Here is an 18,085-nt window from a genome sequence, read left to right as displayed (position 1 = left end):
GCATTTTCTCATGTGCTTGTTGGCCATGTCCATGTCTTCCTCTGTGAGATTTCTCTTCATGTCTTTTGCCCATTTCATGATTGGATTGTTTGTTTCTTTGGTGTTGAGTTTAATAAGTTCTTTATAGATTTTGGAAACTAGCCCTTTATCTGATATGTCATTTGCAAATATCTTCTCCCATTCTGTAGGTCGTCTTTTAGTTTTGTTGACTGTATCCTTTGCTGTGCAAAAGCTTCTTATCTTGATGAAGTCCCAATAGTTCATTTTTGCTTTTGTTTCTTTTGCCTTTGTGGATGTATCTTGCAAGAAGTTACTGTGGCCAAGTTCAAAAAGGGTGTTGCCTGTATTCTCCTCTAGGATTTTGATGGAATCTTGTCTCACATTTAGATCTCTCATCCATTTTGAGTTGATCTTTGTGTATGGTGCAAGAGAGTGGTCCAGTTTCATTCTTCTGCATGTGGATGTCCAATTTTCCCAGCACCATTTATTGAAGAGACTGTCTTTCTTCCAATGGATAGTCTTTCCTCCTTTATCGAATATTAGATAACCGTACATTTCAGGGTCCACTTCTGGGTTCTCTATTCTGTTCCATTGATCTATGTGTCTGTTTTTGTGCCAGTACCACACTGTCTTGATGACCACAGCTTTGTAGTACAACCTGAAATCTGGCATTGTGATGCCCCCAGCTATGGTTTTCTTTTTTAAAATTCCCCTGGCTATTCGGGGTCTTTTCTGATTCCACACAAATCTTAAAATAATTTGTTCTAACTCTCTGAAGAAAGTCCATGGTATTTTGATAGGGATTGCATTAAACGTGTATATTGCCCTGGGTAACATTGACATTTTTACAATATTAATTCTGCCAATCCATGAGCATGGAATATTTTTCCATCTCTTTGTGTCTTCCTCAATTTCTTTCAGAAGTGTTCTATAGTTTTTAGGGTATATATCCTTCACCTCTTTGGTTAGGTTTATTCCTAGGTATCTTATGCTTTTGGGTGCAATTGTAAATGGGATTGACTCCTTAATTTCTCTTTCTTCAGTCTCATTGTTAGTGTATAGAAATGCCATTGATTTCTGGGCATTGATTTTGTATCCTGCCACACTACCAAATTGCTGTATGAGTTCTAGCAATCTTGGGGTAGAGGCTTTTGGGTTTTCTATGTAGAGTATCATGTCATCAGCGAAGAGGGAGACTTTGACTTCTTCTTTGCCAATTTGAATGCCTTTAATGTTTTTTTGTTGTCTGATTGCTGAGGCGAGGACTTCCAGAACTATGTTGAACAGCAGTGGTGAGAGTGGACATCCCTGTCTTGTTCCTGATCTTAGGGTAAAGGCTCCCAGTGCTTCCCCATTGAGAATATTTGCTGTGGGCTTTTCGTAAATGGCTTTTAAGGTGTCGAGGAAAGTTCCCTCTATCCCAACACTCTGAAGGGTTTTGATCAGGAATGGATGCTGTATTTTGTCAAATGCTTTCTCTGCATCTAATGAGAGGATCATATGGTTCTTGGTTTTTCTCTTGCTGATATGATGAATCACATTGATGGTTTAACGAGTGTTGAACCAGCCTTGTGTCCCAGGGATAAATCCTACTTGGTCATGGTGAATAATTTTCTTAATGTGTTGTTGGATCCTATTGGCTAGTATCTTGTTGAGAATTTTTGCATCCATGTTCATCAGGGATATTGGTCTGTAATTCTCCTTTTTGGTGGGGTCTTTGTCTGGTTTCAGAATTAAGGTGATGCTGGCCTCATAGAACGAATTTGGAAGTACTCCATCTCTTTCTATCTTTCCAAACAGCTTTAGTAGAATAGGTATGATTTCTTCTTTAAACGTTTGATACAATTCCCCGGGGAAGCCATCTGGCCCTGGAATCTTGTGTCTTGGGAGGTTTTTGATGACTGCTTCAATTTCCTCCCTGATTATTGGCCTGTTCAGGTTTTCTATTTCTTCCTGCTCCAGTTTTGGTAGTTTGTGGCTTTCCAGGAATGCGTCCATTGCTTCTAGATTTCCTAATTTATTGGCGTACAGCTGTTCATAATATGTTTTTAAAATCGTTTGTATTTCCTTGGTGTTGGTAGTGATGTCCCCTTTCTCATTCATGATTTTATTAATTTGAGTCTTCTCTCTCTTCTTTTTAATAAGGTTGGCTAATGGTTTATCTATCTTATTAATTCTTTCAAAGAACCAACTCCTGGTTCTGTTGATCTGTTCCACAGTTCTTTTGGTCTCGATATCATTGAGTTGTGCTCGAATTTTAATTAACTGTCTTCTTCTGCTGGGGGTGGGGTCTATTTGTTGCTTTTTCTCTAGTTCCTTTATGTGTAAGGTGAGCTTTTGAATTTGAGATCTTTCCAGTTTTTGAATGGATGCTTGTATTGCGATGTATTTCCCCCTCAGGACTGCTTTTGCTGCATCCCAAAGATTTTGAACGGTTGTATCTTCATTCTCATTAGTTTCCATGAATCTTTTTAATTCTTCCTTAATTTCCTGGTTGACCTTTTCATCTTTTAGCAGGATGGTCCTTAACCTCCACGTGTTTGTGGTCCTTCCATACTTCTTGTTGTGATTAAGTTCTAATTTCAAGGCATTATGGTCTGAGAATATACAGGGGACTATCCCGATCTTTTGGTATTGGTTCAGACCCGATTTGTGACCCAGGATGTGGTCTATTCTGGAGAAAGTTCCACATGCACTTGAGAAGAATGTGTATTCAGTTGAGTTTGGATGTAAAGTTCTGTAGATATCTGTGAAATCCATCTCGTCCAGTGTATCATTTAAAGCTCTCGTTTCTTTGGAGATGTTGTGCTTAGAAGACCTATCCAGGGTAGAAAGAGCTAGATTGAAGTCACCAAGTATAAGTGTATTATTATCAAGGTATTTCTTGAGTTTGGTTATTAATTGGTTTAAATATTTGGCAGCTCCCACATTTGGGGCATATATATTGAGGATTGTTAAGTCCTCTTGTTGGATAGATCTTTTGAGTATGAGATAGTGTCCCTCTTCATCTCTCACTATAGTCTTTGGGGTAAATTTTAATTTATCTGATATAAGGATGGCAACCCCTGCTTTCTTTTGAGGAACATTTGAATGGTAAATGGTTCTCCAACCTTTTATTTTCAGGTTGTAGGTGTCCTTCTGTCTAAAATGAGTCTCTTGTAGACAGCAAATAGATGGGTCCTGCTTTTTTATCCAGTCTGAAACCCTGCGCCTTTTGATGGGGTCATTAAGCCCGTTCACGTTCAGAGTTACTATTGATAGATATGAGTTTAGTGTCATCATATCTATTCAGTCCTTGTTTTTGTGGATTGTTCCACTCAACTTCTTCTTAAAGGGGGATTTTAAGAGTCCCCCTTAAAATTTCTTGCAGAGCTGGTTTGGAGGTTACATATTCTTTCAGTTCCTGCCTGTCTTGGAAGCTCCTTATTTCTCCTTCCATTTTGAATGAAAGCCTTGCTGGGTAAAGTATTCTTGGTTGCATGTTCTTTTCATTTAGGACCCTGAATATATCCTGCCAGCCCTTTCTGGCCTGCCAGGTCTCTGTGGAGAGGTCTGCTGTTACCCTAATATTCCTCCCCATAAAAGTCAGGGACTTTTTTTCTCTTGCTGCTTTAAGGATCTTCTCCTTATCTTTGGAATTTGCAAGCTTCACTATTAAATGTCGATGTTTTGAACAGTTTTTGTTGATTTTAGCGGGGGACCTCTCTATTTCCTGGATCTGAATGCCTGTTTCCCTTCCCAGATTAGGAAAGTTTTCAGCTAGGATTTGTTCAAATACATATTCTGGCCCTCTGGCCCTTTCGGCGCCCTCAGGAACCCCAATTAAACGTAGGTTTTTCTTCCTCAGGCTGTCATTCATTTCCCTTAATCTATCCTCATGATCTTTTAATTGCTTGTCTCTTTTTTCCTCAGTTTCCCTCTTTGCCATCAACTTGTCTTCTATGTCACTCACTCGTTCTTCCACCTCGTTAACCCTCGTCGTTAGGACTTCTAGCTTGGATTGCATCTCATTTAATTGATTTTTAATTTCTGCCTGATTGGATCTAAATTCTGCAGTCATGAAGTCTCTTGAGTCCTTTATGGTTTTTTCTAGAGCCACCAGTAGCTGTAAAATAGTGCTTCTGAATTGGCTTTCTGACATTGAATTGTAATCCATATTTTGTAACTCTGTGGGAGAGTGGGCTGTTTCTGATTCTTTTTTTTGAGGTGAGGTTTTCATTCTAGTCATTTTGCTGAGCGCAGAGTGGCCAAAAACAAGTTGTATTGGGGAAAGGAGAAAAAGAGAGAGAAGGAAAGAAAAGAGAAAAAGAAAAAAGAGAAAGAAGAAAAAAAAGGGGAAAAAGAGAAGAAAAAGAAAGAAAAAAGGAGAAAAAAGAAAAAAAAAGGGGGTGGGGGAAGCAATCAGAAATCAAGAAGAAAGAGAGAAAAAAAAAGCACAAAACAAAACAAAAACAAAAGCACTGAGGTGGACACTTGACGGGATGAGCACTGGGTGTTTTTCTGTATGTTGGTAAATTGAACACCAATAAAAATTAATTAAAAAAAAACAAAACAAAAACAAAAACAAAAACAAAAACAAAAAACCAAAAAAAACACGGGGGAGTATCTTCCGATTCTGTATACTTTAAGTCCCTTGACTTCCCCTGGAACTGGTCGGTCTCCTTGGTCTTCTGGGGGAGGGGCCTGCTGTGCCGATTCTCAGGTGTTAGCACTTGGGGGAGCTGCTCCGCCCCTGCCTGCTGCAGGGCTCGGTGGGGGTTGTTCGCCCCGTCAGGCCCCAGGAGGAAGCCACAGTGGCGGGGGCAGCTCTGGGACCCTGGAGTCAGCTCCCGCAGTAGCTCCGGGGCTCTCCGTCTGCAGGGCCTGCGGGCTCCCGGGCGGGGCCGCTGATCTGCTCAGCTCGGGGCAGGAGCGTCCTCGCTGTCCTGGGCCCTCCCGGCCTCTGCCTGTCCCGGGGGAGGCCGGATCCTGGGCTGTGTCCCGGCGCCCTGGGCTCCGGGGCCTGCGCTGTTGGATTTGCGCTCCCGCCCCGCAGCCCCCTCCGCGGAGCCGCATTCGAGCCCCTCCGAGCTGCTCCCGGAGCCCCGCAGCCCCCTCCGCGGAGCCGCCGCCAGAGCCCCTCGGAGCTGCTCCGGGTCCCGCCGAGCGCTGCAGCCCTTAGGGAGCTCGGCGCACTCTCCGGGGCGCGGTTCCTCTGTTACTGTCCCCGGGAGCCCGAGGGCATCCCCGCCTTTCTGGGGATCCTGCTCCAATTCCCCGGGAGGCCTTTCCCCCGGGAAGGTTGGTGCAGCTCCTGCTCCTCCGGGACGGGGCTCTCCTGTCCTGGGGACACTCGCCCCGGCCTCAGCCCGGCTCCTGTGGCTCCTCCCCCTTGGAGGCCTTTTGTGTCTTTATTTCTTTTTCCCGTCTTCCTCCTTGATAGAAGCGCGAACTCTTCTCACTGCAGCGTTCCAGCTGGTCTCTCTTTAAATCTCAGGCCGAATTCGTAGATTTTCAGGATGATTGGATGGTTTTCTAGGTAATTTGTTGAGGACAGGTGACTTGGAGACCCTGCTCTGCCGCCATCTTGCCCCTCCCCTACACTTTTCATATAAGCATTTCCCTGGATGTCATTCCTAATTTCTACCAAAGATTTGATTTTTGACGTACCGTCATATAGTACGGCACTGAAGTGGTACCAAGTAGCCTTAGAAACCTTTTTATACTTTATCATGAATTATGCCTTCATCCAGATTTATCACTGGTACGAAAATGCTCTTCTACCTTACAAAATATTTATCATGTCAATATATAACCTTAATTTGGTTAATGAAGATGAATCGTATGACAGCAAAAAAAAAAAAAAAAAAAAGTTCAGTGGTTTTACAATGGCTGATATTTACACTTTCATTCTTATTCTCCTCAGATATGGAAGTATCCTCGTGATTAATAATTTGGGTAGGCTACTTGTGTTTCCATAACCATGGCTGAAATGCTTTAGAAATAAGCTAAAAAATAAATAATGAGATACTTTCTTTGAAAATATTTGAGAACAAAGTTAAGTCAATAGAATTCCTGACTGGCTATAGTAATCTTCCTAATGTAACTCAGCCTGAACTAAGAAATTCAGTAGTTGGGGAAAATTGCATGCTTCATTAGTGGTTTTCCTTAATTTGATCTTTTCATCTTCCTTTTGGAGGACACTAAGCACCAGAGTTTGAAATCTTCACCATGTGTGGCTCTTTGATCCTTCACTTATTAGTCAGTGTTTTACTTCTGAACATAATTCCCATTAATTTAGTTAAATATATATTTGAATTGTTGATATAAGTATTAAAATTATGCTAAGGATATGGATTCAAGGAAATTAAAATTAAATATAATTATCAGTAGTTAGAATAATTGAATTATTTTAACAGTAATATTGTATGTATCATTATTTGTTGTTTTATAACAAAAATGTAAAACTTAGAAGCTTATAGCAGTATACACACATCATCTTCTAGTTTCTATGGGTAAGAAATTGGGCATGGCTCAGTTGGGCCCTCTGTTTCATAGTCTTTCACAAGGCCTGAATCATGATCTGTGGTCTCATGTGAAGGGTTGAGTGGGGAAGAATACAGCACATCCATTCTCACTCAGTAGGTCTTCACAGCACGGAGTTCCTTGCCAGTATCAGACTGAGGTTTTCATATCCTCATTGGCTTTTGGCCAGTGACTTCCCTTAGTTTCTTGCCATGTTGGCCTCTTCAGTATGGCAGCTTGCTTCATCACTGTGTGCAAGCAAAGAAACAATAGATAGTCTACCAGCAATACAAGTTCACAATCTTTAGCCTACTCATGGAAATGACATCCTATCCGTGTCACCAGGTTTTTAAAAAATTAATTAATGAGAGGGAGAGCATGAGCAGGGGAAAGGGCAGAGGGAGAGGGAGAAGCAGATTCCCTGTTGAGCAGGGCTTAATCCCAGGACCTTGGATCATGACCCAAGCTGAAGGCAGATGCTTAACTGCTGAGCCACTCAGGCACCTCATGTTGCTGGTTGTTACTTAAGAGGGAAGTTATTCATAGGGAAAGAATGAATAATACTAGGGTGTGGAGCCCATCATAGAGGCCACATGCTGGTTGAAATTAATCATTTGTTACACAAACCAGGTATTGTATGAATCTTTTGTTAGACTATACTTTTTTATCCTAAAATAAGTTGCTTTGAAGAATTTGAAAATCATACACTATTTATCTTTTTTTTTATCACATCACCAGAATTTATTCTCAGCCAAATTTCTTTTTATTTCAAATTGTATCATAATTTATGACCTCCTCCCCAAACATGGTGTTAGAAATACAGACCTAGACTGTTATTAAGAACTTAATGGAAGAGGTATCACATAGAGGTCAAGGTATGATTTTATTCATAATCTCTTTCTACCAATTGCTACACATCTCTGAGACTCATTCCTTCTCTTTCAAATGGAGACTGCAGTGCCATCCTATTTGCTAGTTTTGGAGGTTTACATAAAATGATAAATTTAAAGCATTTAATATAGTACTGGTATGCATTAGGTACTACATGAGTGGGCTTTATCAGTAATATGTATATCATTACTTAAAGAATGAGAAATCCTTCCTACTGAGGAAAAACTATTACTTCACTCTTAGTAAACTTGAGTTGTTGTTTTCTTATTGGGGGTTACTTGGCTTGTTTAAAGTTGTATTTAAGTGAAAATAGAATTTAACTGACTCTTTGCTACTGAATTGGGATCTATAAAGGAGCCATGATTTATAGAAAAGCTTCCATAGATCAATCACTGTGATTAAATTAAGATTGTTAAATGTCCACATTATCCAAAGTGATGTACAGTTTCAGTGCAGTCTCTATAAAAATCCCAGTAGCATTTTTGCAAACACAAGGAAAAAATCTTGAAATTTGCGTAGGACCACAAAAGATTCTGAACAGCCAAAGCAATCTTGAGAAAGAAGACAAAAGAAGGAGGTATCACATTGCCTGATTTCAATCTTTATTACAAAACTATAGTAATCAGAACAGTATGGGACTGTCATGGAAACAAATAGAGCAATGGAACAAAATAGCCCAGAAATAAACTGACACTTAGAAAGACAACTGTCTCTGACGAAAAGTGTCAGGAATACACAATGGGCAAAGGATAGTCTCTTCAATAACAGGTGATGGGAAAACTGAATCTCTGTATGAAAAAGAATGAAATTTAACCTTGTCTTATACCCTATAAAAAGATCAATTCAAATGGATTAAAGACTTGAATTTAAAACCTGAAAATGGGGATCCCTGGGTGGCTCAATGGTTTGGTGCTTGCCTTCGGCCCATGGCATGATCCTGGAGTCCTGGGATCGAGTCCAGTGTCGGGCTCCCTGCATGGAGTCTGCTCCTCCTCTGCCTGTGTCTCTGCCTCTCTCTCTCTCTCTCTGTCTCTGTCTCTCTCTGTGTCTCTCATGAATAAATAAATCAAACCTTTTTTAAAAAAAAAAAAACCTGTAAAACTCCTAGGAGAAAACATAGGGAAGAAGTTTTTTTTTTTTTTTAAGATTTTATTTATTTATTCATGAGAGACACACAGAGAGAAACAGAGACATAGGCATAGGGAGAAGCAGGCTCCATGCAGGGAGCCCGATGTGGGACTCGATCCTGGGACTCTGGAATCATGCCCTGAGCCAAAGGCAGGCGCTCAGCCGCTGAGCCACCCAGGTGTCCCAGGAAAGAAGCTTTTTGATGTTGATTTGGCAATAACTTTTTGCATGTGACACCAAAAACACATGCAACAAAAGTAAAAATAAACATGTGGGACAGTGTCACTATCTAAAAGGTTTCTGCCCAACAAAGGAAACCATTAACGAATGAATTTTAGGCCTTTAGTTTATATGTTACATGTTTTTTAAGAAATCAATAGAAAATAATTAGAGGCAGTATTTTGACAACTAGCCAAAATTATATTACCCAGAAAAAAATTCATAGGAATTAAAGGTACAAGTAGAAATTTTTATTTTTGTAATATGTGGGGGAATAAACATTGTTAGAGACTATCACAGACATTAGTATTTTGCTCAATAAATGGTGGTTAACTGTAAATCCTTCTGAAAGCTTAATTTACCATGGAGGATAATTTCTGTTACTGTGATAGTCCTGAGGCTGTCAGTTATTGCCAAATAGCTTGTGAATGAACTGAACCTGGCATTTAGTGCAAGTTCAGAGAGTGAACATCTTTTAAAACCCACTTCATACAATGCCTGAAGTTTTGAGCATTAACTTGACTTGTTTGATAGAAATACAACTGTCTTAGTGAATGCCCCATTCACAGAACACTTTAAATCAGAAGAGTACATTGATTTACAGGCCATATAGAAAAAAATACAAATAGGAGCAGTTCTGTAAATTGAGAAAGTAAATTCCATATGTAGAGTAGAAGGCCAAGAGAATTTTATTTGAATATCTGAAACCCTTTATGAGCACATCTTATTTGGGATTGGTGTCCTTATATTAATTTACCACAGTGTTTGTAAGTACAGGCTGTGCTGTCAATTTTGAGAGAGAAGTGAATGTCATATAGATAATATTTTGCAAATACAAAAGTTATTTAATTTCTTTAATTGTTTTTATTTGGGGGGGGAGGAAGGGCCTAGGGAGAGGGAGAGAGAGGATCTTAATTAAGCACACAGTGCTCAATCTTCCGACCTGTGAGATTACAACCTCAGTTGAAATAAGAAGTCAGACGCTTAACTGACTGAGCCCACCAGGCTCCCCAATGCATTTTAATTTCTACCTGTAGACTTGTTCCATTCCACTATTTTCCCTCTGGTTGGGCCATAAGATTTATAGTTCCAGGGAAGGAGATACTAGATATCACCCGGCATGGAGAGTCAGTTTTGATTCTCGAGTTGGCTTTCTTGACCTTCTAGCATGACAGAGCCATGAATGCCATGGCATGCATAGATATAAAAGGATTTTCCATGTTTTTAATCCCCTGTGACATATTAATAACCAGGACAGACAGATTAGACTATAGAGTCTCATATCTGTGTCTAGATCAGATGAGAAGGTGGGAGCTCACAATCCTGCCTCAGTGGGTGTAGGAAAGAGGTGAGGCAAAAATAGGGGGAGTGAGCAGCCAGACATGTGGCCCTTTATCTCCTCTTCCTACCGTAAGTTCTGAAGGAGGACACATATTAGAAAAATGAAGGAGAAAGCCAGAGGCTGAGGCCTACTGAGGCTTCTTGATTTAGCAATAAGAGAAGCACTGCATGCTACCCAGAACAGTCTTGTCAAAGTAAATTGTGAGGCTTTTTTCAGAGTGCAGCCTTATTTCTAGCTCTCCCATGCCACTGTGAGATCCCCAGAGCAGGGCGCAAGTCCGAAACTGCCACCACAGAGCCCAGGAGTCTGTTGACACTCTTCCTAGACAGTTTGCTGAAGACGATGCCAAGGCCAGGCAAAAAGGGCTGGACAATCCAGGAGGCAGCAGAGATTGTTTTGTTCTGGATCCGGACCTCAAGAGGATTAAAGACACCTGTTGACTCACTTGAGTCTGCAGGGAAGCTGATTTGACCCTTCCTATGAAGACTGAGAAGACACTGTGAGGTGTCCCCAGGCTCCAGCTTCTGGAGCAAGCCCTGACAGGATGCCGAGGGAGAGCCCCAGCAGTCCTGCAGCCCTCCAGCTGCGGAACAGTCCAGAACAGGGACTGCCAGAGCATTCCAAGAGTCCATGTCCCTGTCATTGCACTCGGCTCACATACCAATCGGGCAGCACCTTGAGGAGGAGGAGGGGAAGGCCAGACCCTGAAAATTCTGAGCATTGATTCATAGGCATACAGGTAAAGACTGCATTCAGCTGTTTAAATTATTTAATCTGGCTAGAGTTACCTCATTACCATAAAATTTAATTTTCCACCAACTGATGGCTCCAGCTTGCGAAAATAAAGCTAGTTGTGGAGAAATAGGATATATATATATTCAGACTGGATAAAAAAGCAGGACCCATCTATTTGCTGTCTACAAGAGACTCATTTTAGACAGAAGGACACCTACAACCTGAAAATAAAAGGTTGGAGAACCATTTACCATTCAAATGGTCCTCAAAAGAAAGCAGGGGTAGCCATCCTTATATCAGATAAATTAAAATTTACCCCGAAGACTATAGTGAGAGATGAAGAGGGACACTATCTCATACTCAAAGGATCTATCCAACAAGAGGACTTAACAATCCTCAATATATACGCCCCGAATGTGGGAGCTGCCAAATATTTAAACCAATTAATAACCAAACTCAAGAAATACTTTGATAATAATACGCTTATACTTGGTGACTTCAATCTAGCTCTTTCTACCCTCGATAGGTCTTCTAAGCACAACATCTCCAAAGAAACGAGAGCTTTAAATGATACACTGGACCAGATGGATTTCACAGATATCTATAGAACTTTACATCCAAACTCAACTGAATACATATTCTTCTCAAGTGCATGTGGAACTTTCTCCAGAATAGACCACATCCTGGGTCACAAATCGGGTCTGAACCGATACCAAAAGATCGGGATAGTCCCCTGTATATTCTCAGACCATAATGCCTTGAAATTAGAACTTAATCACAACAATAAGTTTGGAAGGACCACAAACACGTGGAGGTTAAGGACCATCCTGCTAAAAGATGAAAAGGTCAGCCAGGAAATTAAGGAAGAATTAAAAAGATTCATGGAAACTAATGAGAATGAAGATACAACCATTCAAAATCTTTGGGATGCAGCAAAAGCAGTACTGAGGGGGAAACACATCGCAATAGAAGCATCCATTCAAAAACTGGAAAGAACTCAAATTCAAAAGCTCACCTTACACATAAAGGAACTAGAGAAAAAGCAACAAATAGACCCCACCCCCAGCAGAAGAAGACAGTTAATTAAAATTCGAGCAGAACTAAATGAAATCGAGACGAAAAGAACTGTGGAACAGATCAACAGAACCGGGAGTTGGTTCCTTTAAAGAATTAATAAGATAGATAAACCATTAGCCAACCTTATTAAAAAGAAGAGAGAGAAGACTCAAATTACTAAAATCATGAATGAGAACAGAGAGATCACTACCAACACCAAGGAAATACAAACGATTTTAAAAACATATTATGAACAGCTCTACGCCAATAAATTAGGAAATCTAGAAGAAATGGACTCATTCCTGGAAAGCCACAAACTACCAAAACTGGAGCAGGAAGAAATAGGAAACCTGAAAAGGCCAATAACCAGAGAGGAAATTGAAGCAGTCATCAAAAACCTCCCAAGACACAAGAGTCCAGGGCCAGATGGCTTCCCAGGGCAATTCTATCAAACGTTTAAAGAAGAAATCATACCTATTCTACTAAAGCTGTTTGGAAAGATAGAAAGAGATGGAGTACTTCCAAATTCATTCTATGAGGCCAGCATCACCTTAATTCCGAAACCAGACAAAGACCCCACCAAAAAGGAGAATTACAGACCAATATCCCTGATGAACATGGATGCAAAAATTCTCAACAAGATACTAGCCAATAGGATCCAACAACACATTAAGAAAATTATTCACCATGACCAAGTAGGATTTATCCCCGGGACACAAGGCTGGTTCAACACTCATAAAACCATCAATGTGATTCATCATATCAGCAAGAGAAAAACCAAGAACCATATGATACTCTCATTAGATGCAGAGAAAGCATTTGACAAAATACAGCATCCATTCCTGAACAAAACCCTTCAGAATGTCGGGACAGAGGGAACTTTCCTCGACACCTTAAAAGCCATCTACGAAAAGCCCACAGCAAATATCATTCTCAATGGGGAAGCACTTGGAGCCTTTCCCCTAAGATCAGAAACAGGACAGGGATGTCCACTCTCACCACTGCTATTCAACAGAGTACTGGAAGTCCTCGCCTCAGCAATCAGACAACAAAAAGACATTAAAGGCATTCAAATTGGCAAAGAAGAAGTCAAATTCTCCCTCTTCACTGATGACATGATACTCTATATAGAAAACCCAAAAGCCTCCACCCCAAGATTGCTAGAACTCATACAGTAATTTGGTACCGTGGCAGGATACAAAATCAATGCCCAGAAATCAGGGATCCCTGGGTGGCGCAGCGGTTTGGCGCCTGCCTTTGGCCCGGGGCATGATCCTGGAGACCCGGGATCGAATCCCACGTCGGGCTCCCGGTGCATGGAGCCTGCTTCTCCCTCTGCCTGTGTCTCTGCTTCTCTCTCTCACTGTGTGCCTATCATAAATAAATAAAATTAAAAAAAAAATTAAAAAAAAAAGAAATCAATGGCATTTCTATACACTAACAATGAGACTGAAGAAAGAGAAATTAAGGAGTCAATCCCATTTACAATTGCACCCAAAAGCATAAGATACCTAGGAATAAACCTAACCAAAGAGGTAAAGGATCTGTACACTAAAAACTATAGAACACTTCTGAAAGAAATTGAGGAAGACACAAAGAGATGGAAAAATATTCCATGCTCATGGATTGGCAGAATTAATATTGTAAAAATGTCAATGTTACCCAGGGCAATTTACACGTTTAATGCAATCCCTATCAAAATACCATGGACTTTCTTCAGCGAGTTAGAACAAATTATTTTAAGATTTGTGTGGAATCAGAAAAGACCCCGAATAGCCAGGGGAATTTTAAAAAAGAAAACCATAGCTGGGGGCATCACAATGCCAGATTTCAGGTTGTACTACAAAGCTGTGGTCATCAAGACAGTGTGGTACTGGCACAAAAACAGACACATAGATCAATGGAACAGAATAGAGAACCCAGAAGTGGACCCTGAAATATATGGTCATCTAATATTCGATAAAGGAGGAAAGACTATCCCCTGGAAGAAAGACAGTCTCTTCAATAAATGGTGGTGGGAAAATTGGACATCCACATGCAGAAGAATGAAACTGGACCACTCTCTTTCACCATACACAAAGATAAACTCAAAATGGATGAGAGATCTAAATGTGAGACTAGAGTCCATCAAAATCATAGAAGAGAACACAGGCAGCACACTTTTTGAACTTGGCCACAGTAACTTCTTGCAAGATACATCCACAAAGGCAAAGAGAACATTTGAAAAACATGCATTCCTCTGCGACCCTTATTCAAAGCACGTTTAGATCTTTAGTGGTGAAGAAAAGGTTCATTTCCCTCAAAAGAGCTACTGTTTTTTTTCAGAGAAAATCCCGGGCCACCATTTGTGCCAGGCATCACTTGCACCAATTCTTGAAATTAAAAAAAGCGGTCATTACAATCCAGTCATCTTACCCAAGGCTGGTGGCAAAGAAGAAGCTGCAATAGATGCACAGGGCTGCGGTTCTCATCCAGGCCACTTACAGAATGCACAGAACATATGTTACATTTCAGACCTGGAAACATGCCTCCATTTTAATTCACCAACATTACAGAACATACAGGGCTGCAAAATTGCAAAGAGAAAATTCTGTTCGACAGAGACGTTCTGCTTTGATCATTCAGGCTGCATATAAGGGAATGAAAGCAAGACAGCTTTTAAGGGAAAAACACAGAGCTGCTATCATAATACAAAGCACATACAGAATGTATAGGCAGTATCTTTTTTACCAAGAGATCCAGTGGGCTACAAAAGTAATACAAGAAAAATATAGAGCAAATAAAAAGAAAGCTCTTCTACACAGTGCACTGAGGAATGCAGCAGCAGCCTGTACTGAAGCAGATTTCCGGGACATGATCCTAAGGAAACCGATTCAGGAACAGCATCAGGCTGCCACTATTATTCAGAAGCATTTTAAAGCCTCCAAAGTAAGGAAGCATTATCTCCACTTGAGAGCAAATGTAATTTTTGTCCAAAGACGATACAGGCACTAACTGCAGTGCGCACCCAGGCAGTCGTGTGTACACAGTCTTCATATAGAAGTTGTAAGGTGCAAGAGGACATGCAGCATAGGCACCCGGCTGCCACACGAATTCAGTCATTCTACCGAATGCACAGAGCCAAACTCGATTATCAAGCAAAGAAAACCGCCGTTGCTATAATACAGAATTATTTTAGGTCCTATATCCGAGTAAAAGTGGAAAGGGAAAATTTTTTGGCAGTTCAGAAGTCTGTGCGAATTATTCAGGCTGCTTTTAGGGGCATGAAGGTTAGAGAGAGACTGAAAACCCTCTCGGAGGTAAACCTGGTAGCCAGTGCTAAGCAGTCTGCCTTCTGCTCTTGCAGAACTGAAGCTCAGTGTGCAGCTGTTCACGGCTCAGCACTTAGGACTCAGAAGTGGCGTGGAGCTTCCCTGGTCACTTGTTCACAAGAGGCCGAGTACCCCCAGAGAGAGGCTCTGGTAGGGACTCAAAGAGCTTTCTGCGAGATGGTCACAGGGAAATTGGAAACACAGAAGTGTGCTGCCCTGCGCATTCAGTACTTCCTTCAGATGGCCGTGTGTCGGAGAAGGTTTGTCCAGCAGAAAAGAGCTGCGGTGACCCTCCAGCAGTACTTCAGGACGTGGCAAACAAGAAGGCAGTTTTTATTGTACAGGAAGGCAGCAGTCGTCTTACAAAATCACCACCGAGCCTTTTTGTCTACAAAACATCAAAGACAAGTATATTTACAAATTAGGAGCAGCATTATCATGATTCAAGCTAGAACGAGAGGATTTATACAGAAACGGAGGTTTCAGAAAATTAAAGATAGCACCATAAAAATCCAGGCTGTGTGGAGGAGCTATAAAGCCAGGAAATATTTACATCAAGTGAAAGCTGCCTGCAAGATTCAAGCCTGGTATAGGTATTGGAAAGCACGTAAAGACTATCTAGCTGTATTAAAAGCTGTTAAAATCATTCAAGGTTGCTTCTACACCAAACTGGAGAGAACACGGTTTCTGAATGTGAGAGCATCAACAATTATCATTCAGAGAAAATGGAGAGCTATACTTTCTGGAAGAATAGCTCGTGAACACTTCTTAATGATGAAAAGATATCAAGCTGCTTGTTTGATCCAAGCGAATTTTAGAAGATACAAAGCAAGGCAGGTCTTTCTCCGGCAGAAGTCTGCTGCTTTGACCATACAGAGATATATACGAGCCAGGAAGGCTGGAAAATGTCAAAGGATAAAATAAGTAGAATTTAAAAAATCTACAGTTGTTCTACAAGCACTAGTGCATGGTTGGTTAGTAAGAAAAAGAATTTTAGAACAAAGAACCAAAATCAGACTTCTTCACTTCACAGCACCTGCATATTATCACCTGTCTGCTCTTAAAATTCAAAGAGCATATAAACATCACATGTCTATGAAGAATACTAACAAGCAGGTTAATGCAGTCATCTGTATCCAGAGGTGGTTTCGAACAAGATTACAGCAAAAGAGGTTTGCTCAGAAATACCCTAGCATCCTCACAAGTCAGCATGAAGTTCCAGAATGTATGAGCCAGCAGAATAGAGCTGCATCAGTAATACAGAAAGCAGTACGCCGTTTCCTCCTCCGTAAAAAACAGGAAAAATTTAATAATGCAATCAGTAGAATTCAGGCATTATGGAGAGGATACTCTTGGAGGAAGAAAAATGATTGTACAAAAATTAAAGCTATACGACTAAGTCTTCAACTTGTTAACAGGGAGATTCGAGAAGAAAACAAACTTTACAAAAGAACTGCGCTTGCACTTCATTATCTTTTGACCTAGAAGCACCTTTCTGCTATTCTTGAGGCCTTAAAGCACCTAGAGGTAGTTACTAGATTTGTGAAGAAATCACAAATCCCCTACAAGCTATTCAAATTCGCTTGGATCAAACAAGCAGCTTGATGTCTTTTCATCATTAAGAAGTGTTCACGAGCTATTCTTCCAGAAAGTATAGCTCTCCATTTTCTCTGAATGATAATTGTTGATGCTCTCACATTCAACAAAGAACTAGATGTTCTTTGTTGCGAGAACATGGCCCAGAGTGGAGCAGTTTCTAAAATATTTGTTTTGATCCGAAGTTGTAATCGTAGCATTCCTTGTATGGAAGTCATCAGATATGCTGTACAAGTCGTGCTTAATGTCGCTAAGTATGAGAAAACTACTGCAGCAGTTTCTGATGCAGAAAACTGCATAGATACACTGCTGGACCTTTTGCAAATGTACCAAGAAAAACCTGGTGACAAAGTTGCAGACAAGTGTGGAAGCATTTTTACAAAAACCTACTGTTTGTTAGCTGTTTTATTGAAGACAACGAATAGGGCCTCTAGTGTTCCAAGTAAGTCCAAAGTTGTTGACTGTATTTATAGTCTCTACAAGCTTACAGCTCATAAACATAAAATGAATACTGAAAGAACACTTTATAAACAAAAGATGAATTCTTCTATAAGTACTCCCTTTATTCCAGAAACACCTGTAAGAACCAGAATAGTTTCAAGACTTAAACCAGATTGGGTTTTGAGAAGAGATAACATGGAAGAAATCACAAATCCCCTACAAGCTATTCAAATGGTGATGGACACACTTGGCATTCCTTACTAGTAAATAACATTTTCAGTAGGTACCGTAAAAAATACTAAAGCTAATCATGAATGTGTAAAGTGTTTTTGGCTCTCCTTGGTACAGTTTCTAAAATCTGACTCTGTATTAAAATTAAAATATATATATGTAACAATAAAAAAATGCAAAAAAAGCAAAAATGAACTATTGGGACTTCATCAAGATAAGAAGCTTTTGCACAGCAAAAGATACAGTCAACAAAACTAAAAGACAACCTACAGAATGGGAGAAGATATTTGCAAATGACGTATCAGATAAAGGGCTAGTTTCCAAAATCTATAAAGAACTTATTAAACTCAACACCAAAGAAACAAACAACCCAATCATGAAATGGGCAAAAGACATGAAGAGAAATCTCACAGAGGAAGACATGGACATGGCCAACAAGCACATGAGAAAATGCTCTGCATCACTTGCCATCAGGGAAATACAAATCAAAACCACAATGAGATACCACCTCACACCAGTGAGAATGGGGAAAATTAACAAGGCAGGAAACAACAAATGTTGGAGAGGATGCGGAGAAAAGGGAACCCTCTTACACTGTTGGTGGGAATGTGAACTGGTGCAGCCACTCTGG

At 40.5% G+C, this 18,085-nt stretch overlaps 1 protein-coding gene across 1 annotated transcript; it reads left to right on the top strand.

The window, feature by feature from the left end:
• Nucleotides 1-14,444: 14,444 nt before the first annotated feature.
• LOC140596379 (abnormal spindle-like microcephaly-associated protein homolog) lies at nt 14,445-17,865 on the top strand. The gene is given in 3 exon segments (XM_072745051.1): nt 14,445-14,861; nt 14,864-16,724; nt 16,896-17,865. Coding segments are annotated over 3 exon segments (2,799 nt in total). The 5' UTR covers nt 14,445-14,515; the 3' UTR covers nt 17,488-17,865.
• The last annotated feature ends 220 nt before the right edge of the window (nt 17,866-18,085 follow it).

Source organism: Vulpes vulpes, unplaced genomic scaffold (genome assembly GCF_048418805.1).
Source record: "Vulpes vulpes isolate BD-2025 unplaced genomic scaffold, VulVul3 Bu000000627, whole genome shotgun sequence".
Taxonomy (NCBI): domain Eukaryota; kingdom Metazoa; phylum Chordata; class Mammalia; order Carnivora; family Canidae; genus Vulpes; species Vulpes vulpes.
The sequence above is the reverse complement of the archived record's forward strand: the minus strand, read 5'-3'. Positions and strand labels throughout refer to the sequence as shown.